The 23263-nt window shown below is 36.7% G+C and overlaps 1 protein-coding gene across 1 annotated transcript in view; it reads right to left on the bottom strand.

Moving 5' to 3' along the window:
• LOC145977724 (juvenile hormone esterase-like) overlaps positions 1-23263 on the bottom strand; it is a 144032-nt gene that overhangs the window by 79532 nt on the left and 41237 nt on the right. Inside the window, exons 3-4 of the mRNA XM_083109964.1 lie at positions 2791-2950; positions 2026-2211 (exon numbers count right to left, since the gene is read on the bottom strand). Of these exons, the coding sequence (XP_082966090.1) occupies positions 2026-2211; positions 2791-2950 (346 nt within the window). The remainder of the gene's footprint in view (positions 1-2025; positions 2212-2790; positions 2951-23263) is intronic.

The raw sequence follows: 23263 nt of genomic DNA, 5'->3' as shown, positions 1-23263 counted from the left end.
AATCGTGTGATCAAAATTCTCTCTATCCACTCCAATCTAGAAGAAAAATAGTAGCGAAGGGACTCGGTGTTGTCACCTGTTGTAAAGCAGCTTGGCATTCATTCCTATCTTTCTTGATAAAATCTCCCTATTTCTCTCATTTAAGTGTCCCTTCCCAGTCTATGCCCGTCAACTGGTCACTGTGTACTTCTCTTTGTACAGTTGATATTTTGTCTTATCCCTTTAAATTAAGAATGAATTTAACATATATTTTATTAGCCAAACGAAGCAGATTAGATTATTGATTGGTTTTATTTAACTTCGCTATTCTTCCACTTTTAGCTAATCGCGAAGATGAGTATGAATTGCGATAATGAAATGGATGAATGGACAATCCCAAAAGACCTGACGCCAGAGCCTCGTTAGCGGAGTTAACACGCGTGAGTGTCCCTTCGTCACTTTCATCATATCATCACATATCCTTATCATCGCGATTAGCCAAAAGTGACAGAAAAGCGACGATATATATAACAAAAATCTAATCACGCCAGAGACTTGTTAGTCTGGAAAATGCAGTCCAGAAGAAAGGTTGACATTTGGATGCCAGATTAGAGTGAAATGTTTAATCATACAAGAATTATGAAAAATATGGAAGGAATTCTTTACAAATGCAAGGGATACCGAAGGTTAAAGAAGTATTTACATGTGTGCAAATAGCATTGTTCGCAGGAGAGGGGAAAGGCTCGCGGTTCATGGAGGAAAGCAGCTTAGCAGCAAAACTATTTGAAATATAATGTTAGCTTTTTATAATCGGAAATAATAGGTATACTCTGCCACCATACTTTGCTACGATTTTCTCCACCTCATTCGGTAAACTAACGTAAATCCAATGGCAGCGAAACTTCTTACAGTATAATAATTTGTGAGTTTTTATAGTATCGAATATGCACGGTGCCAAGACAATAATATATTTTTATTGGAGCATTTGTATTTTTAAAAAAATACTTGTTAACACTTCTTGATTTTTTCCAGGTGGGCAATCGCTTGTGCAGAAGAATTTTTGGGTGGGCTTTTGTCCACCCGCGCCGCCCCTGTCTTAATGACAGAAACACTAATAGCAGCAAGCATGAACTTTTTTCGTGTCGCATACCTTTCAAAATGATCGCCATTGGCAGCAATACATCGTCTGCAACTCTGAACAGATCGACAAACAGTTGATATAGTTTCCGCGGGAATTGAAGCACAGCTAGTCTCAATAGAGTATCACATGTCATCCAGTGTCCGTTGCTTACACAATGTTCATTACAGTTCCCCACAGGTAGAAATATAACGGCGTTTTAAGAGAGATGTGAGTGGATATCTGACACTCCTTACGTTGCTCGAAATAAACATTGCTCATCTCTGCCATTTTGTGTACACTAATGCCTACAGCCTGGCGGGCTGTGATGGAACTAAAAACAACAGAATGCCTGCTTGAGCTCTCACACACTCAACCTAGATACTGCAGCCTGAAATACGAAAAGTCCAGTCAGGTCATCTTTAATAGTTTCTCTGTTAGAACGGTCAAAGAGGGTACACACTATTTTTGCTGTGCTTTTTGACTCTCTTTGCAAAGCACGTGTCTAGTTAGGTTACAAAGTGGAACAAACAAAGTCTACTTTGTCTATTTGGTGTGACGTAGTGTATTTGCTGTCTACACCGTTTGCTATGTTCTGGAGCGGTGTGGTGTGTGGTCACGTGATGTGTGTTATCCAAAGAATCGTACGTTGAAAGTAGCAGACGGCCATTTGATGAATCTACACTGCTATTCTTATGTATAGAGTGTACTTGGTTGAATGTAATTTCCTTGCACCAACCTGACACTGAGATGCACCTCCACTAGACCTGGTGTGAAAAAATGTAACGAACTAGACGGGCCTTCTGTATGTTGAAAGCAGATGACTGTACATTAATGAATTGTACACCAAAAGGACATGTTAATCCAACGTAGAGGTTTCAACACCCAAGCATGCACATACATCTGAATCCACTTGCTTTTAGACTTACCTTTACTCAGAGGTGAGAGTATATGGTAGTGAACAGATGCACTTCCCGCGCTTTCCCCAAACACCGTGACGCTGTGAGGGTTCCCGCCGAAAGCCTCGATGTTCTGGTGCACCCACTTCAGGGCCAAGACTTGGTCCTTCATCCCGTAGTTTCCTGGCGATGCCTCGTCACCAGTGCTCAGGAATCCTAAATAACGAAATATTTGAATATTACATGGTAATTTAGCTTGAACCTGGCTAGGCTTGTGTGTTCCGGATTTGGATAATAACACACACCACATCGTATATACGTAATACAGTGAAACCTCGATTTTACGTTTTTTAAGGACCAAATGAAACATTTAAAATGCTGTTAAAATGTAAAATCCGGGAAAGTAAAATCGGGGTTCCACTGTATACACATAGTATAATGAAATCCGACCTTTCTTCATGCCTATTGTTATCATGTTTGAAATATTAAATTTTTCGGGTTTAGTTTGTTCATTTTTCTAATTCTTTCTCTTTTCTCCCTATACTCCTTCATGGCGTGGTGCAAAGCGCAGTGGAGCACTTCTTATTTTACTACTACTTATTTTTATACTCCTTTCAACATTTTGATTATATCATTTTTTATACAATGCAATGCCTAGTACAGCGAAGGAACTAATTTTGTATTATGATCTCGTACAGTGTGGTAATGGTTTTTCAATTTCTATATAATATATTTGGAGTTAATAGATAACACTTTTAATATCTAGCACCCTCACTTGAAACAAGAACTACTTACCTAGAGCTCCAACTCTGTAGTTGAAGGTTATCAAAACAACGTCTTTGTCCATGAAGTGCTCTGGTCCGTAGAAATCCGTATTTCCTGATCCTCCTGCAAAACCTCCGCCATGGATCCAGAACAGCACATCGTACGAAACAGGTTCACCTGCCTTCGGTAACTGTAATGTATATACGTTCTCAAATTAATGCTTGAAGTTATGTTTTAGAAGTAGTGTAAGAGGCGTGGTCAGGGCCGTAGCAGGATTTTATTTCGGGAGGGGCTCATCCTTTATCAGCAGCCGCCATCTACATGATGTATAATCCTGCTAAGGAAGTAAAATTAATTACTTTCTGCGCGTATGGATATAATCGGAAAGTTCACAGTCAACGTATGATTTTTGACCCTTTTGTAAAAAATTAATTGCTGTTACTATTTGCTATATAGACATGAAATTTTGCACACTGATTCAAAATACTAAGGGATAGAAGTTATCGTACAGAAACGTTATGTATATTTCCTCAAACGTCAGTGTTGCCATCCCAAAATATATTTTTAAAATATGTTCCTACATATCTCTCTACTTTTCCAAGTATCCAGTGGATTATGGATATTCATTGCAGTAAGGTAACATTTTTATTTATTATTTATAAATTACTATTTACTATTAGGTACGATTACATTGACATCGGACACGTCATGCGTTTTCAACATCACGAGAAATAGTAAATGTAGCATTCGTATGGGAAAAGAAAGATGGAATGAAGAATACAAGAAATAAAGTTACCATTGGCATACAAATATATCTTCAGACCCTCAATTTTGTGTTTGAATACAAAATAATTTACAAAAGAGTATGACATTTTCTTCAAGCATCAGCGTTGCATCTCATAATAACAAAAAATTCTAAAAATTTTCGTTATCATTTATTTTAAAAAAAATATTCAACCAATGACACATATTCATCCAAATAAGGCATTTCTTTATATTTTTATGTGGTATAATTTTATAAGTCCTCCTCCGTAGCCGAACGGGTTAAGGCGTTCACTCGTCTTGAGATCGTTTGCTGCGGGACGGCGTAGGTTCGAATCCGGCTCTGGTCGGAATTTATTCGTCCTACGTATAGGGCCGGTGGCAACCCACCATCGTGAGGAAATTGGGGAGCTCCGAGTGAGTGAGCGTAATCCGGTCAAGAAAACCTACTATAACGGCTGGGGATACGTCGGGCTGACCCCCCGGCTATTCCAATACTGGTTGAAGATGTCCACGCTTAGAGGTGACGAAGGAAAGCGTGGGAGGGAGACCGGCAGTCGGTAGGTATGCCTAGGCCCTTCATGGGCTGTTGTGCAAAGGATTATTATTATTATTATTATTATTATTTTATAATTTCGTCATTGTTGCAAACCAAAGACAATTACAATATGAGTAAGAAATGTAAAAATCAGCTCATCATAAAAACTAATGTGTGGTACGAAAAAATGAGGAGTTCAGTTCACTATGACATCCAAACATATGCTACGTTATAGTTTTTGGAGTCTTCATAACGTGAAATCAACAGAAGTTCACTTTCGTGTGATAGTCTTCAAAGCATCCTTTGAGGCACAGAGGAACTAGTACTTAGGTAAATGATTTGTGAAATTTCAGAAGGGTAAATAGTGTAAATTGTCAACATATTATGTTTGTAAATAGTGGTACCATAATGTATGAAGTTTCTGATGTCTAATATAAGTGTCTAGATATTTGATGTATATTGTGAAAGGTGGTGTATATGTGAATGGGTTCAGTCCTTATTGGGCGCCATTAGGTTGCATACACTACGGCTGATTAGTTTTAGCTGTTTTTGTTTTAATTAAAATCACACTAGATGTCTCTTTTGCAGAATATCTTAGGTTTTTATTGATCAAATTACATTTTTACACATATATCCGCCGAGAAAAACCTGAGAAAGCATTGTCGGCCATTGTGCGAACTCAACAAAAAGCACAGAACAGGCGTCACTCGTAAACATGTAAGAAAAACAAAGAAACCACACTTGTGCTACACCTACCGGTCAAGTTATGTACTAAAATATCCAGTCTTTGCAGCGAAACAATCGCCGAAGCACATAGAAACAAGCAAGAATTTTCTTAAGCACTCAAAACGAAGAACGTATATATACGTTATCCGCGCCGAAAGGGATAAATTAGATATTTGTAGGATTTCGGGGGGGGTGGGCTTCAGATCCCCTCAGCCCTCCCCCTGGTTACGTGCCTGGGTGTGGTTATGAATCGTCTTTTGGTGAGTCTCCCTCCCTCCACTGCGTAGATACGACCGTAGATATTTTTTACGGTATTTTTCCACTACCATTGCAGGAAGGTCCCACGAGATATGACCATGGGAAAATTTTGATATTTTTTCTCACGCTCGCTGTTGGAAAATCTCGAGTTTCCGCACCCAGTGATGCATATAAATGCATACTCATCTCCATCATTAATCCTTAGATTTTTGCAGGAAGCAGCGCCCACCAAGCTCTAAATGTTTTTCAAATTACCAAATTTCTGTTTTAAGAATATCACCCTCTTAAGAGGGAAGAAACTGTGTTCTTTTTTTAATGCCAATGAATGTAATTAGTACTAAAAATTTCATGTGGATACTTTAATTAGAAACACTAATACTAACGCTACAATCAAAGCAAAATATAATACAATGGATTTAATAGGCACTATAGTCGATGATCTTAATGCCGGAGACTGCCTCTATAATGACTATGAAGCGAACCGGAACTGAACTGGGGTCTTCGCAGGTTCTTGTACGTAAATAAATGAGTTTTAGTCCTTGCTTGGTCCCTGACTCATAATTGTCCCTTAGTTGTGCTGGTAGGTCGGGACTCTTCTTCAATATGTCTTATGTCTTCTCCGCAACTGTCGCGGCATGTAGCCCATTCGATGCCCCATCATGTCGGATTGATTGACATTTCATAATGACAAATTCCTGCATCATAAGACAGCTTATATGTACGACTGTCACCCATCGAAGTAGTCTTTCAGAAGAACGCTGCTTCCCTTGGAAAAAACAGTAATGCTGATTCCTGATAGGCTTGTGCAAATTTTCCACATTTTCTATATTGAGTTCTGATTGGTTGCCTTTCACTTCCGGACACTGACTGACCCAAGATAACGCTGCTTCACTTTGCCCCTGATCACTGGTCATCTATCCTGGGAAGTTTGTAGGTACGGTGTCGAAGGTGCATCAGTTCTATTTTATTGATGGTTGGATTGGAATAATGCGTTAGAAACGCCCAAAACTTCATCTTATTTTTCTTGCATGAAACCTAATAGAGATTCCTCTTCTATTGCGTCGCGTATTTCCATGTTTTTGTATGTATCGATCTGCCGCAGTGATGATTCTCGGGGTTTTGTTTTGCACAGCCTGGAGTCTGTTTACATGAATTGGTGCACTATGCATCCCAGGTGACGTCTGCTGTATATCTTGGCGAGGATAGTCTCGTTTGCAGCACTTGTGAAATCTCAAAATAGATAGTATCATGATCCGAATTGAGAGCTTGTATCTCATGTGGTCCACAGATTATTATTGAAGACGTCTGGTGTTCACAACATCCAAGATACCAGACTCACCCCTTGACTAGGATGATGCGTTGGTTTTGCTGGTGCATTAGCGGCCTCACATATCCAGCGACGACTGTGAACTATGGCCCAGGTATGTGTATTTCTATGGCTGACTCAGATAAACAATTCTTAATATCTGTAGAGCTCTTCACAACTTATCCTATCATGAGTGTATCTCACTGAGTATATATGCATGTACCCTTCACTACTCTCATTATGCGAAACGATACACTGAGATTACACAGGACACAACGCTGATCCTTCTGACATTTAAAAATTAATCAGACTCGAGAACAGAACCAAGAAATCCTCCTAAGTTCCAGCTTTCAAACCGAGATAGCTAAACTCCAGTCAAAGTCTCTAGATCCCATCCTCAAATCGACATCAAACTCAAAACATTCCTTGAGACATACGTATTTAATTTGGAGACCATCGAAAGCCTGGGAGAGGAGATCAGTGTAGGCAAGTTCCAAAACGAACTGGAATTGAATCAACCCCAAACTAAAGATATTAAGGAGCTAAAACAGCAGTTGCGTGAGCGGACCTCTAACATAAAAACTCACATGTCGGAATTTCAGTCAAGATATCATACCAGAGTTTCAGAATAAAACCCTAAACCCCAACGACTTTGCACGAGTAAACTCTACTACCTACAAGGAGATGTGCAAAATTTCCAAGAGGAACATAACAAAGGAGCAACGACAAAAAGAGATCTTGCGCACTATCCCCGCCGAAGTTCAAAACAAGGTTCAGGCGTGTAACGTTTTTAATATTCAATATTATAAACCCTACAAAAAGTGAAAATTGACGTAAAATATAGTACAATTTTCGGCCATCAGAGGCCTCTGGCCTCGATTGCTCGACCGGTGCTGCCTCTCGCGGAGCACTCGGTATATACGGGCTGGACGTAAAACCGCAAACAGTGCAACAGAGGAGCTGATACTGACTGAAACGGAACTCGACCACTCCCCCTTTGGTCACGAGAAGCCAGCGAGAGACGTACCTAGCCTGAGTCCTGTGAAGACGGAAGCCTTCATTGCTCGCCACTCGGAAAATGGACTGCATCTAAGGGAATAATTACGGTAATTGGAGTGCGGCATTGCAGGACCTTTTTGAGGCTGAACTTTTCTGTTATATACTACGTAAACTCTCTGCTGTGTTACAAGAACTTTATAATTGTGCCAACGTTCCAGATCGTTTTGCCCCCCCCCCCTTTATCAAAAGTAAAGTCTATACTAATCTTTTGCATTAGTCCTGCTACGTGAAATAAGGATAAGAAGTGTTCCTCAAAATTGTCGAAGAGTGAATTGGGTGATTTATTAATTTGAATTTTGATTCACATCATATTCCCGTCGCCCAAAGACTTATTGCGTTCGAAAAATTGAACTTTTAACATGTGCGCATTTACTTCCTTGAATCCACGAACGTAAGAATTGCATTTTGGTCGACGTGGTAATGTAATCGTTCCACCCATTTGACGTTCCGATTTTACGAACTAAGACTTTGGTTAAATTTTCTTGCATACGAACAAAAAGAAATCTACGTATCCTCTGCAACGTATATCACCTTATGCGGGACGCTTGTTCCTTCCCTCCTTTACACCTTCCTCGGTAGCATTTGAATCGGGAGAATTGAGTTAATGTTAATGAATGACAAAAATAATGCCGTAAAGTAAATCAGGGTAATATTCTAAATGAATACTTGCACCGCAATTAACATACCTGGGAAATAATTGGGAAGTATTTGTTGATTGTCTAATGTGGATTGTTTAATTGGATTTAAGTAATATACGCATATGCACTTTTGTTACGCATGATTAAATGATGCTCGTTAACTGTTGTAAATTAATTGTACACGCAGGACGTGTTTGTAAATTTGACGTGCTCTCACGTCATTCATGTGAATAGTGCTTTTGGCTTACGCTGATTGTTCTGTTTTAACTCTTTTACGAGCTTTTTGGTGTTCATGAAATACATATAGTAATTGATTAACATAGTTGTCTTGTTGATAATTCACAAATACAAATTGACCTTTTGCCTTACTTGAACATGGTAGTAAGCAAACGAACGCGTGCATAAAACGCAAGACACGAGTCTAAGAGATGATTGAAATCCAAGGTTCTATTTTGACAATTGTAGACACGGTCGGCAAATAGAGTTAGTGTTATAGAAAATTGTGAGGACAAATTAACGCAACGGAGAAAGCACGATGTGCCATTCGTTGGTGGACCCTTTTGACCTTATACATACGCTTATATATATATATATATCTATTTTGTGTGTATATTGTATTACAGGGCTTTGTCTCGCGTATCTCGCCGGCATTGCTCGTAGACTCTTGCACTGTCGATCGAGAAGGGCGACACAAATTGTAACTTGTAATATATAGTGTGAGGCTTCAAATATTGTCTAAAGTTGTGATTGCCGTGCAGCCGCTTTCCAGTTTAAATATCGCGAGCGATCACTCCTAACTCCCACTATATCATTACAGGCGCTGGAGGGCACCTGTCATATCTCTTCCTCTATCGCTTCTTTCATACATTTAATTGCACACACGCTCTCTAGTACGCTGCACCTATTGACACGAGGTGTAGTGTAGGTACATCCCATGCCAGGCTCGTACAAGGAAATTGTGTTCACTCGAGTATGTTGTACACAAGAAAAGCATTGTTCGAGTTCAGAAGATTCAAATGTCTGTCTGCTGATTTAAACGTTCATTTCATTGGTTGATACGTACCACGTGATCATATACCACCTTGTACATCGCTTCAGAACTTAGTGCAAATGGCTCAGATACCAAATAAGTAGTGGGAAAGTATATAGGATGAGCGCAGAATTTTTCTTGTACTAAAATTAGGCTAAGATGCCTATAAAAGTTTATTGCTCAAGTGCCCCCTCTATAAAATTTAAGATTTTTGTGCAATATTGCTGGGATGAAGAGGGAAGAGAAATGAAGACCCCACAAAATTGATGTGGCAAAACCTGAATTTGCTAAAATTGCTGTTTATAAATTTGTTAAAAATAAGCATTTTCTCGACATTGTTTTAACTACACTAAAAACTAATCCAAGATACTTTTAAGAGTTTTTAATTATACAGTAGTACACTGTAAAATAATTTTAAATACTTATTCCAAATATTTTTGTACTATTATGTTAATATGTTGACTTGTAATATTCTGAATATTTTAATTCAAGACCAGGCTCAACTTGTTTATCTAATACTAAGATAATGCATTGTGCAAAAGTCTTCTAGAATTGCTCTGTGACTCTCTCATTTCTTACATCATAAACATATGATTTTTCACCTATAAGAATAACACTACATATGGTATCATCAGGAAGTGTATCATGGAATTCACAGATAATTTTAATATTTGTCCTGTCATTAACCACAACTTGTTTTCTTTTTGAGGTGTTGATAACAAACATGGGTCTCTGTGTTTTAAATTCATCTGGTGAGTAATACATCTCAGTATTCCCAATTGTGACCCTTTTGTAAGCTGAAAATGCCTCATATAATTTGAGGAAATCATCCTTGGACATGTTTAAATTATAACTTTCTCTAGGGAACACCTCATTTCTGCCATTTTTAAGATATATGTTTTTGATGTTGCAGTTATCAAATTTACTTGAATTTTTTTCTTGATTATTGTGTCTTCCAGTCTGAAACAGTACCACCACAAAATCTGGCATATCATATTGTATACTGGAGAATGAATTTGTAGCATCAAACTCATAATAGGTACCAGTGGCGGGCTTCTGTACACATTGATATGTATAAAATTGTAAAGGAACCTGTGGATCTTTTAGAATATCTGCTTTGTATTTAAGAGCATAACTAGCTTCATATTCAACTACTGGAATTCTTAGCTCCATAGTCTGAATAAGGCATTTGCCTTCATCAGGTAAGGTATTAGGCAACGCTGCCCCAGTAGAATTTAATGTACTATACCTCATCAAAGCATTATTATCATTGGCAGATCTTCTAAATGTAATTCTTAAACCACCCTTCCACATAATATCTTTGTAATCTGAGAAGAATCCAGGCAACAAGCGCATAGGAAACAGTACTGTGTGACTCTTAGATATTATTTTATCACCAGCTTCAAATCCACCTATTTTGTAGTATGAGGCCTCGGTCTTGGATAATTTTAGTGTGGCCAATGCTGTGGAAGTAATACCAGGGTAATCTACTCTGTTTATAACAACACCATGCTTTCTAATCTCAATTTCAGAGAACAAATGTGGCACAAAATTGTCTACCAATCTTATATTTGAGTTAGCCGGATAATCTGTACCATCGAGTTTTACAACATCAAATTTAATATATAGGTCTGCTCTGTGAGGGTGTATAAATCCATCTCCTACATCAAAGTCAACCTCAATCTCTTTGTTGGCTTGATTTAAATTTGCAAAGGTCCTCCGGTTTGGAGGGAATGATTGTAACTCATAACTCTCAATATTTTCCATTTTATTTATTTATTTATTTATTTATTTATTTTTTGTATGTATTTTTATTTAAATATTAATTTCTATGATAGCGGTTGTTGTGGCTCCAGCAAAGTCAACTAATTCTTCTTTTTCATTAGTGACCATCAACTCAATATAATCTATTCTATTATGGCACACAGGAAAATATAATGTTGGTGATGGAGTGTAGATGATCGGTTCCATAAATTCAGAGTTAGGTTTAAATGTTGCAATAATGCCAGTTTGTTTGTGAGTGCCAATACCATTTGATTTGGTGATCATACCCTCGGCCACATTACAGTGAATATTTAGAGTTTCTATGGCTAAGAATTTAGGTATATTAATAGCAGTGTGTTTAATGGCTGGTTCAAGTTTTGTGTTGTTTTCGAATCCCAATAGTTCTCCTATAGTACCCAGATCTACTTTTTCTGTAGCAGAGACAATTTCTACTCTGTGAGTGACAGAATTTTGAGTTAACAATATACCTCTGGGTAACTGAGCATTTAAAGTAGACAAATTATACTGCCCTGGAGTGATGACAATTTTTTGGTCACCAACTGCAATTTTGTTGTTGTGGTGTGTAATATTAGGTATCAAGTACATGCCATAGAGCTATTGTTTTGGGATAAACTATATCATCATGTAATCTAAGTTTCAATATTGAATTTTGGCTGGTGAGATGGAATACCCCCATGATGTTTTAGATACCACAAGGCTTTTTGAAAATTTTCAATCGATGGTTTATTTATTTGAGATAGATATTTAAGAACAGATAAACACAAATGTCCACAATTAATATCTTTGAAATTTTGAATACGGGTATTATTATAATAAAGATTAGTTGATTTTAGATATTTTACTAAATTCTCAGGTGGAACACCTCCAAATGAATCAAACACAAATGCCTCATTGTTTAAATATTTAAGATAACAAATCCAGTGAGTGCCCTGATTTTTGAACTTATCCAAATTAACTATGCCACACTCTTTTTTGAGTGGTTGTTCTGGTAAAGAATCGGACATGTATACTCCTCTAAAATTTTTGATGCCCAGTGGTTTGATTAAAGTTTCAATATCTTGGTTGGTAAGCGGCTCTTGTTTTTTTTAACTTATTCATAACTTTCTTAACACCTTTGCCTTGTTTTTCCATAGCCAAATTATGGCGCTTTTGTTCATCTAATTCTGCCTTATTCTTCTTGGCATCTATTACTGTTTTTGCTATGGCAGCCGATCCCCCGGCCAAGCTCCCCACGGCCCCCAATGCTGCTAAAATAGCTGGGATACTAAATATGAATCCACCTATATGTGATTTTTTTCTAGATTGCTGTAATTTTTTTAATTGTGGGGTACAAGTAATAATTTCATACCATGTCCCTTGGCAAGACAAGAACTTTTCTTTTTGCGCTGTTTTTTGGTTAGAAGACTATCAATAGTTTTAAGATTTTTAAGACCTGCATAAGGTATCTGATACATAACACCTTTGGCCTTCATTTTTTGGGTTTATTATATACATATTTTGGGATTAACTACCTCAATTAAATTGTATCTAATTTATTTAATATATTACAACCCCCACCCCAGTTTTTGTTTAGTGTTCATAGCTATGGTAGTCCCCAATGCTGCTATTCTCTCACCCAAAGAAGCATTTTTGCTTACAAATCTACCAAATGCAGCATCTTCTAATTTTTTGTCTGCCACATGTCGCTTGTCAAGATTGGTATGTGTATTGTATGCTATGTCATGGTCTTTACAAGCAGCATCTAGGGGATTAACACCAGGGTCACCTCTGTTTAGTCGATGGTCTAGTTTGGTACCGGGACCACAATATTGATAGCCTGGTATGTGTGGTTCAAATGGCAACTTGTTTATGATGTCATTAACTAGCCCCCGACCCTCGGAGATATTCCAAAATTTAGGTGGTAGAGTATTAATAATTTTTATAAGATATCCAATGCCCTTAGTGTCATTAACTATAAAATTAGACAATTTGGTGCTTATCATGTCCATAATTCCAACCTTTTCATTGTAAAAATTGTGATTACCAGCATTTTCTTCCCCAGCTATGACTAGCAATCTATCTACAAGTTTCCTGACATCATCAACCCACACAAATTCTTTAGGCAAGGTGTTGTACTGTTTGATCCCACTACCTGTCTTGATCTGTGACCATATGGGTTTGATTAAATTGTTGTATTTTGCTCCACTGCTAGTGGATTTTAGAAAAAGTTTGTGCCAGGTAGAAGCAATCTATGTTTTTGTGTCGGCCCTGTGTAAAAAAATTTCTAACCTTGTTTTGGTTTTCTAATATAATATCATCAAATACAACAACAGAGTTATCGAGACATTCATGAAGTGGTTTAACATCTGATTCAAAAGTGGCTATATCCAGTCCATCATATATCTTCATCAACTGCTGGTATTTTAATTGTTGTAAACTCTTAGAAAAGACATACAAGTGCCTGTTTTTCCAGTCTAACCAATAAAAAATTATCAATCATTAGTGTAGTTTTACTACAGGCCGATGGCCCAACAATAAGACATCTAATATTATCAGGCAACAGATTGCCATTTCTCTTAGTCTGCTGTTCAGGATCTGGTAGTCTTTTTATAACATCCCAGGTGTTTATATTATCACTTTGTCTGCCTCGATCCAACTGTGTTCTGGAAGTCCTAGCCATTTGACCAGTATTTTATTGCCTTTTTTGCGAATGACTTTCTCTATAAGATATGTGTCCGGCTGTCTAGTTTTGTTAAGTTCTTCTTCATAAAACCTGCCTTTGAGAATTTCTCCTCGATGATCTTTTATTATATATGTATTACGAGCCCCAGGTTTAACTTGAACCACTGTAAATAATTCGGTACTCCAATTTCTTGTAAAACCTCTTTTAAATAAGTACTTATATTTGCTAATTCTTACTTGATCACCAACTTTGTATTTAGGTTTTTTTGTTGTTGGTTGGTATCTAGGATAGTAAACAGTACTGATCATTTTTTGCTCATCAGATGAAGTTACTTCAGAAGGTCTCATGTTAATTGTAGTGTGAACTGAATTATTATATCTATCTAGAAGTTCTGGTAGGATACTGAGCCATTTATAATTACCTTGAAGGGTAAATTGTTTATACATATGAAGTAGTATAATTGGCTATAGGATAAGCACCACTTACAAGTGTAGGAAAGAAGAGGTTATTTGATTGAACAGCCCGATTTGCTTACACTTAAAACAATGCCAAGAGGGGCCTATACCCCAATTCTTCAGGTGTGATATGCTCTGATTTTTAAGAAATTCTGGATTCTAGTGTAGAAAGGATGAAGCCTCTCAGACAGATTTGCCTATACTTAAAACAATGCCAAGTTCCCATATGATCTTATTGTTTATAGTGTGTTTTTCTGTCAAAATCCCAGGAATCTTGAATTGATATATAGCTCCTAGCTACTGGGTTCTGAGACCCAGTGGAGTGTGGTGCATGGTTGTTATTGCCTTGTAATCGGGAGGCTCGGGTTTGAATTCTGGTAAAATGTGAAGCCTCCCCTGATGGCAAAATGTTAATATTGTTGTCTTGTAATCAGGAGGTTTTTGGGTTTGAGTCCTCATAAAATGTGAAGCCTCCCCTGATGGCAAAATGTTAATATTGTTGTCTTGTAATCAGGAGGCTTTTGGGTTTGAGTCCTGATAAAATGTATAAGATTGAAATACATGTTGCAAAATAATATCTCCACACGTGAGATTTTGAGAATAATTATTGCTAGTTGATATACAACTGATAGCCCCCAGATCTGAAAACCTGGTAAAAAGTGTTTTACAACAGAGCAAAATTATTTTATATTGGGAATCACCAGAGCCTAGTTATTGCTGTTCTCTGGGTATAAAAATATCAGCTCAGCCACTAACTGCTGTTATAATTGTTTTGGCATATTGTCCATAGTTTTGTTTTTTTGGACCAGGAAATTTTATATAAACAAACAACAAAAATGCCAAATCAAAAATATTGCAATCAATGCAAAAAAAATATATCTAGTTCTAATTGGTCTAGGCACCGGCATATTTGTGAGCCTAGGAAATGCAGAAAGGCCACAAAAATATGTCCAAGATGCCATAAAATATTAAGCAAGGCATATTACAAATGGCACAAGTGTAATTCTTATGTACAGTCATCAACATTGCCCCCACAACCATCTACATCTGGTCTGAAAAGAAAGCATGAAGCACCTGTTAATGCTGGACCCGCAAAGCAGCCACGCTATGCACCACCTATCCATAGCAGTTTTAATAGCCAATTAAGAGATTATCGGTTTGTATCAGAGCCAAGATGTGGTATTAAGAATTTTTTGAACAGTGTAAATCCTGATGTGCAGGCAATTCTAAATGCACAAAATGGCTCTTATAAGCTGTCCCTCAAATTGTATACACAATATAAGAAACCAAATGGCACAAAATTTACACAGCCCCACATAACAGAAACTGTACCTGTATATTCAAATGCAAATTCAGACAAAATAATAAGCAGTTTGATAGATCAATTAAATATTAAACACTCTGAATTTGCTGGAAAAGAGTCTGGATGGAGCCTATGCGGTTCTCCACACAAGTTATATGTTAATATTTCTGAATTCAGCCCATTACAAGGATCTACATATTTGCCATTACCTGCCAATATTAAAAACAAAAAAGCCGTGGTTAATATTGAAAATAATGATGATAAATGCTTTTTGTGGTGTATTTTAGCTGCTTTGTTTCCAGTCTCAAGGAATCCTCAGAGAATAACTTATTACAAACAACATGAGCACGATTTTGATGAGGCAATGAAGGGCTTAGAATATCCAATGTCTGTTCAGAATATTGATAAATTTGAAGAAAAGGCCCGGGATATCAATGGCAAACAATTATCTATTAATGTATTTATTTGTTCCACTGGCCGTGGCAATTGCTTGATAGAACCTCTCAGAATCAGTATATTTGATGATGAATCTGCTGTTCCGATTGATCTGCTCTTAATTGAAGGGGATGGCACATATCATTACACTCTGATACATAATCTTGAAGCTTTAGTGAGAAAGCAAATAGACAAATCCAATACAATATTCAAGTTGTGCAGAAGATGTTTAAGTGTATTTGATGGCAGGAAAATGGTGAATGGGGTTCGGGAAGTGAATGCAGAAATTGCCAAAAACAAGTTAATTGAGCATCTGAAATATTGTGGCAATTATAAACCTGTTCATATGGTAATGCCTAATCCAAGAGAAAATGCAGAATTCAAAAAGTTTGAAGCCTTGTCGGAACACCCAGCATATATAGTCTGTGATTTTGAATCAAATCTCAAACCTCTTGCATTCTGTAGCCCAGACCCTGAGGAATCTTCAATTACACCATACCAGTTACATGAACCTTCTAGTTTTTATTATGTGGTTGTACAGGATGGTGTTGTTAGTAAAAAAGATTCATACATGGGACCAGATGCCATCAAAAAATTTGCACATAGAATAGAAAATTAGTGCCGTGACATAGCATCTAATGTTTTATTAAAATCAAAACCTATGTTGCCTTTAACAGAGAAACAAATTGAAGATTTCAACAATGCAGAAAAATGCCCTGTATGTAAATCTGAATTTTCAGATACAAAAATCAAGGTGAAACACCATTCTCATACAGATGGTAAATTCAAAATGCCCCTGTGTAATAGCTGTAATATTAAGATCCAGAGACCAAAATTTGTCCCCATATTTTGCCATGGAGCATCCAATTATGATTTCCATCATCTGATCAGATATGAGGGGTTTGACAAGCAGAATTTAAATATTTTAGCTGAAAATGATGAAAAATATATTGCTATTAGCAAAATAATTAAAGTTAATGGTGTTCCTATTCACATAAGATTTCTTGATTCCTACAGAATTTTATCTGCTAGCCTGGCTACATTGGCCACTCAATTATCTGATGATCAATTCAAAATCACATGTGCCTTGTTTCCAAATCAGGACCTGAAATTAATTAGGCGGAAGGGTGTATACCCATATGATTATGTTACAGATTTTTCTAAATTTGATGAGTGTGCTCTGCCACCAAAACAACAGTTTTACAGCAAAATCAGAGGATCTGGAATCACTGATGAAGATTATCACCATGCCCAGTTGATGTGGAACAATTTAAAATGCAAGACATTTGGTGATTATCACATGGCATATTTAAAACTTGATGTGACCCTCTTAGCTGATATATTGCAGGCATTCAGAAAATCTTCCATGCAAAATTATGAACTGGATCCAATATATTTCTACAGTGCCCCGGGCCTAGCATGGGCTGCAATGTTTTTAAACACTAACATGCATTTGGATCTTATTCAAGAACAAGATATGTATTTGTTTATGGAACAATGTATAAGAGGGGGCATGGTGCAATGCTCTCAGAGATATGCCAGAGCAAATAACAAATATATTCCTGATTATGATCCAGCACTGAAATCAAATTATATATTGTATGTGGATGCAAACAGCCTGTATGGTTATGCCATGATGAAAAAATTGCCATATGCAGGGCTTGAATGGGTTGAAGATTTTAATATTGAAGATCTTAAGGATTTTGATGACAGTAACTATGGCCTCTTCTTAGAGGTTGATCTGACAATTCCAGATAATTTACACAACAAATTTTCTGATCTGCCCCCAATTCCTGAGGTTAAGTGCTCACCTGGCTCTAAACAGAAGAAATTGATGATGACACTGGAGCCAAAACAGGGTTATGTCATATATTACAAGAACCTCCAGTTCCTGATGCATCATGGTGTCCAAGTGATCAAAATTGGCAAAGTTTTGAGGTTCAGGCACTCAAGATGGTTGAAACCATACATTAATACAAATACAGAGCTTCGAACATCTGCAAAAAGCCAATTTGATAAGGCCTTGTTTAAATTGATGGTCAATTCTGTGTATGGCAAAACTATTGAAAATGTCAGAAAACATACCGATGTTAAAATAATTACTGACCCCAGCCTGAGCAAAAAATTGGTTGCAAAGCCTAATTTCAATTATAGAAGAATTTATGATGAAAATATGGCACTTTTCAACATGAAAAAAACAAAGATTAAGTTTGATAAACCTATTTATGTAGGGGCTGTGATATTGAAATTGGCCAAATTACACATGTTAAAATTGTATTATGATGTGTTGAAACCTTTTTATAAGGATCATGTAAAATTGATGTACATGGACACTGATAGTTTTGTTCTTGATATTCAAACAGAAGATGTTTATAAAGATATGTCACAGCCTGAATTGCTCGAATATTTTGATACCAGTGAACATACAAGAATTCAACCCCACAACAAAAAGGTGCCTGGCAAGTTAAAAGATGAGACACTTGGTGATGTTATTGTGGCATTTGCTGGGTTAAGGGCCAAGATGTACAGTTTTGAAACATGTAGTGGTGTTGTTGCCAAAAAAGCCAAGGGCATTGGCAGAGTAACTGTGGAAAAAGAGCTTGAATTTGAAGATTATAAAAATTGTCTCAAATCATGTAGCACAATCAGAACATCAGAATCCAGAATTCAGAGTGAAGATCACTTATTGACTACAAATATTGTAAGAAAAGTGGCTCTGGACCCACATGATGATAAGAGATGCATTTATCATGTGGCATACATACTTTACCATGGGGTCATTGTGATTTGAAAAGTGGGAAACAATGCACAAACACAGAGCATGATTTGAAATAAATAAACATGCCTATGAACTTATTTGGGTTCAAAAGACAAGGTATTATGGACCTGCCAACACCACAAGCCTCTTCTGATATAATATCTAAACTAAGTGGCTTGTTAATTATTCATCTGAACAGCATACTTACAGATATTGATGATAAAACAGGCAAAACATTGTACATATTTAACAATAATTTAAATCATTACCAATTACCTGTAGGTGGGCAATTGCAATTTATTACAACCCCTGAGGGTGATGTTAAAATTTCAGTAGGGAGAAATATTTACAGAATTAAGCACTCAAACATGATTTCTGGCACTGTTTATACTGTTTCTGCTGGTGACTGCTTATATATTGAAGTCCCTGGATCCTATGACAAGCTTATACCCTTTTTTATAGAATTAAGAATCAGATATTTAATAATAAATAACCGCTAAAACAAAAATGCCTAATGATATATTTGGCCATACAAGGCATGAAGATCACAGTAATGAGATTTTGATGCTTGATGTCAGAGTCAAGAAATTAAGAAGTGATTTACAAGCTTTACAAACCACTCTCAATGCCAGTCTTCAATTAGAAATTACAAATTTACAATCACAATGCATGGACCCTCTTCTTAAAATTGACTCAGAACTCAAATTGCTGCTTCAGAAATATACTGATTTGGCCACATTGGATAATTTTCAAAGTTTAGAAGAAGCTGTAGCAGCTCTTCAAGCCAAATTTAAGACCCAGGCCACCAATTCTGAGCAATTGAAACAACAATTGGAAGAGCAAATAAATAATGTCCAGACACAGCTCCAAACAATTGTCAAAAGCATAAAATCACAAGAAGATTTTGATCTAGTGATTTCCACTCTAAAAGAACAGATTCAGTCACTCCAAATACCTAATCTGGACCCTCTGAACAATGCCATAGCCGAGGTTAAAGAAAAAATTGAGACACTTGAAAATTTTATGAACAATTTGCCATCTTCTGATGCTTTGAATACAATAACTCGGAGTGTAGCAAATATTAAGCTGCAACTTGAAACATATGAAGATTTTGGAAAAATTCAAAGTTCCATAACCCATCTTGAAGGTACAATAGCAGCAGTGCAAAGTGATTTGACAAATGTACTAGAATCTCGCCTGCCTGGGATTGTAGATACCCTTGTCAGTGTCCAGCAACAAATCACAAAGCTTGAAAACCTCAACACTAAATCTGAGCTATCCCATTTTCATCACTTGATTGATGATATCCAAACAAAACTTGAAATTTTACAACAATCAACACCCTCTCAGGCAGATATAGCCCTGCTCCAAAATGCTATGCAAAATGTGGCTCATGCTTCTGAATTAAATGATGTGAAATTGGCACTTGAATCTTTGCAAAATACAGTATCAAATCTGCCTACATCACAGGAACTTAAAAATATAAAGAGGGCAGTGAATCGCATATTGAAATCAGAAGATATCAAGAATATCCAGGCAGAGATCAAACATCTCACTCAGACAGTGGCCACTCTACCAACAAATCAACATATTAATGAACTGCATGCCCTGTTTGAGGATATCAGAAGACAGGTCCATGATCTTACTGCTCAAAATTCAAAATTGGCAGTTGTTGAAAATTTGCAACAAATTGTAGCTAATATCAAGCAACAGCTAGGGACCATGGAATCCAATCAAGCAAATGCTCTGTCTGTTTTTGCCACCCAGCTTCAAGAAATTGTGCAACAATACAAGAAACTTGTTGTGGACATAAAAATCAAGCCAGGCCATGATGATGTTGTTAGGACTATCAATGAGCACCTTGAATCTGTAACAAGCAGATTGCTCACAGCAGAAAAAGAAATAACAGGCATAATTGAAAATCCTACAAAGTGAAAATCACCAGTGTAGAATTGGAGGATTTTCACTTTGTTATCAGCATTTGTTACTGATAAGGTAGGGTAGTGGTGTGCCTGTGGTTGAAGCCAATATTTGATCTTGATTGGTCTCAATTTGCCCCCAACAAAAAACTGGTAATAAAATTGTGCAGGGGACAGCATATATATTTTGCCTCCTGGTGTAAATGGTGAATCATATTCTTTGTTGGGGATGCTGTACAATTCAAGAATTACTGTATGTTTAGTCTTGTATTGTCTTGCATTTTAAATTGTTCCACATCAACTGGGCATGGTGATAATCTTCATCAGTGATTCCAGATCCTCTGATTTTGCTGTAAAACTGTTGTTTTGGTGGCAGAGCACACTCATCAAATTTAGAAAAATCTGTAACATAATCATATGGATATACACCCTTCCGCCTAATTAATTTCAGGTCCTGATTTGGAAACAAGGCACATGTGATTTTGAATTGATCATCAGATAATTGAGTGGCCAATGTAGCCAGGCTAGCAGATAAAATTCTGTAGGAATCAAGAAATCTTATGTGAATAGGAACACCATTAACTTTAATTATTTTGCTAATAGCAATATATTTTTCATCATTTTCAGCTAAAATATTTAAATTCTGCTTGTCAAACCCCTCATATCTGATCAGATGATGGAAATCATAATTGGATGCTCCATGGCAAAATATGGGGACAAATTTTGGTCTCTGGATCTTAATATTACAGCTATTACACAGGGGCATTTTGAATTTACCATCTGTATGAGAATGGTGTTTCACCTTGATTTTTGTATCTGAAAATTCAGATTTACATACAGGGCATTTTTCTGCATTGTTGAAATCTTCAATTTGTTTCTCTGTTAAAGGCAACATAGGTTTTGATTTTAATAAAACATTAGATGCTATGTCACGGCACTAATTTTCTATTCTATGTGCAAATTTTTTGATGGCATCTGGTCCCATGTATGAATCTTTTTTACTAACAACACCATCCTGTACAACCACATAATAAAAACTAGAAGGTTCATGTAACTGGTATGGTGTAATTGAAGATTCCTCAGGGTCTGGGCTACAGAATGCAAGAGGTTTGAGATTTGATTCAAAATCACAGACTATATATGCTGGGTGTTCCGACAAGGCTTCAAACTTTTTGAATTCTGCATTTTCTCTTGGATTAGGCATTACCATATGAACAGGTTTATAATTGCCACAATATTTCAGATGCTCAATTAACTTGTTTTTGGCAATTTCTGCATTCACTTCCCGAACCCCATTCACCATTTTCCTGCCATCAAATACACTTAAACATCTTCTGCACAACTTGAATATTGTATTGGATTTGTCTATTTGCTTTCTCACTAAAGCTTCAAGATTATGTATCAGAGTGTAATGATATGTGCCATCCCCTTCAATTAGGAGCAGATCAATCGGAACAGCAGATTCATCATCAAATATACTGATTCTGAGAGGTTCTATCAAGCAATTGCCACGGCCAATGGAACAAATAAATACATTAATAGATAATTGTTTGCCATTGATATCCCGGGCCTTTTCTTCAAATTTATCAGTATTCTGAACAGACATTGGATATTCTAAGCCCTTCATTGCCTCATCAAAATCGTGCTCATGTTGTTTGTAATAAGTTATTCTCTGAGGATTCCTTGAAACTGGAAACAAAGCAGCTAAAATACACCACAAAAAGCATTTATCATCATTATTTTCAATATTAACCACGGCTTTTTTGTTTTTAATATTGGCAGGTAATGGCAAATATGTAGATCCTTGTAATGGGCTGAATTCAGAAATATTAACATATAACTTGTGTGGAGAACCGCATAGGCTCCATCCAGACTCTTTTCCAGCAAATTCAGAGTGTTTAATATTTAATTGATCTATCAAACTGCTTATTATTTTGTCTGAATTTGCATTTGAATATACAGGTACAGTTTCTGTTATGTGGGGCTGTGTAAATTTTGTGCCATTTGGTTTCTTATATTGTGTATACAATTTGAGGGACAGCTTATAAGAGCCATTTTGTGCATTTAGAATTGCCTGCACATCAGGATTTACACTGTTCAAAAAATTCTTAATACCACATCTTGGCTCTGATACAAACCGATAATCTCTTAATTGGCTATTAAAACTGCTATGGATAGGTGGTGCATAGCGTGGCTGCTTTGCGGGTCCAGCATTAACAGGTGCTTCATGCTTTCTTTTCAGACCAGATGTAGATGGTTGTGGGGGCAATGTTGATGACTGTACATAAGAATTACACTTGTGCCATTTGTAATATGCCTTGCTTAATATTTTATGGCATCTTGGACATATTTTTGTGGCCTTTCTGCATTTCCTAGGCTCACAAATATGCCGGTGCCTAGACCAATTAGAACTAGATATATTTTTTTTGCATTGATTGCAATATTTTTGATTTGGCATTTTTGTTGTTTGTTTATATAAAATTTCCTGGTCCAAAAAAACAAAACTATGGACAATATGCCAAAACAATTATAACAGCAGTTAGTGGCTGAGCTGATATTTTTATACCCAGAGAACAGCAATAACTAGGCTCTGGTGATTCCCAATATAAAATAATTTTGCTCTGTTGTAAAACACTTTTTACCAGGTTTTCAGATCTGGGGGCTATCAGTTGTATATCAACTAGCAATAATTATTCTCAAAATCTCACGTGTGGAGATATTATTTTGCAACATGTATTTCAATCTTATACATTTTATCAGGACTCAAACCCAAAAGCCTCCTGATTACAAGACAACAATTTTAACATTTTGCCATCAGGGGAGGCTTCACATTTTATGAGGACTCAAACCCAAAAACCTCCTGATTACA

This window comes from Lepisma saccharinum, chromosome 23 (assembly GCF_977018435.1).
Source record: "Lepisma saccharinum chromosome 23, izLepSacc3.1, whole genome shotgun sequence".
Taxonomy (NCBI): domain Eukaryota; kingdom Metazoa; phylum Arthropoda; class Insecta; order Zygentoma; family Lepismatidae; genus Lepisma; species Lepisma saccharinum.
This window is presented reverse-complemented; position numbering and strand designations above follow the sequence as displayed.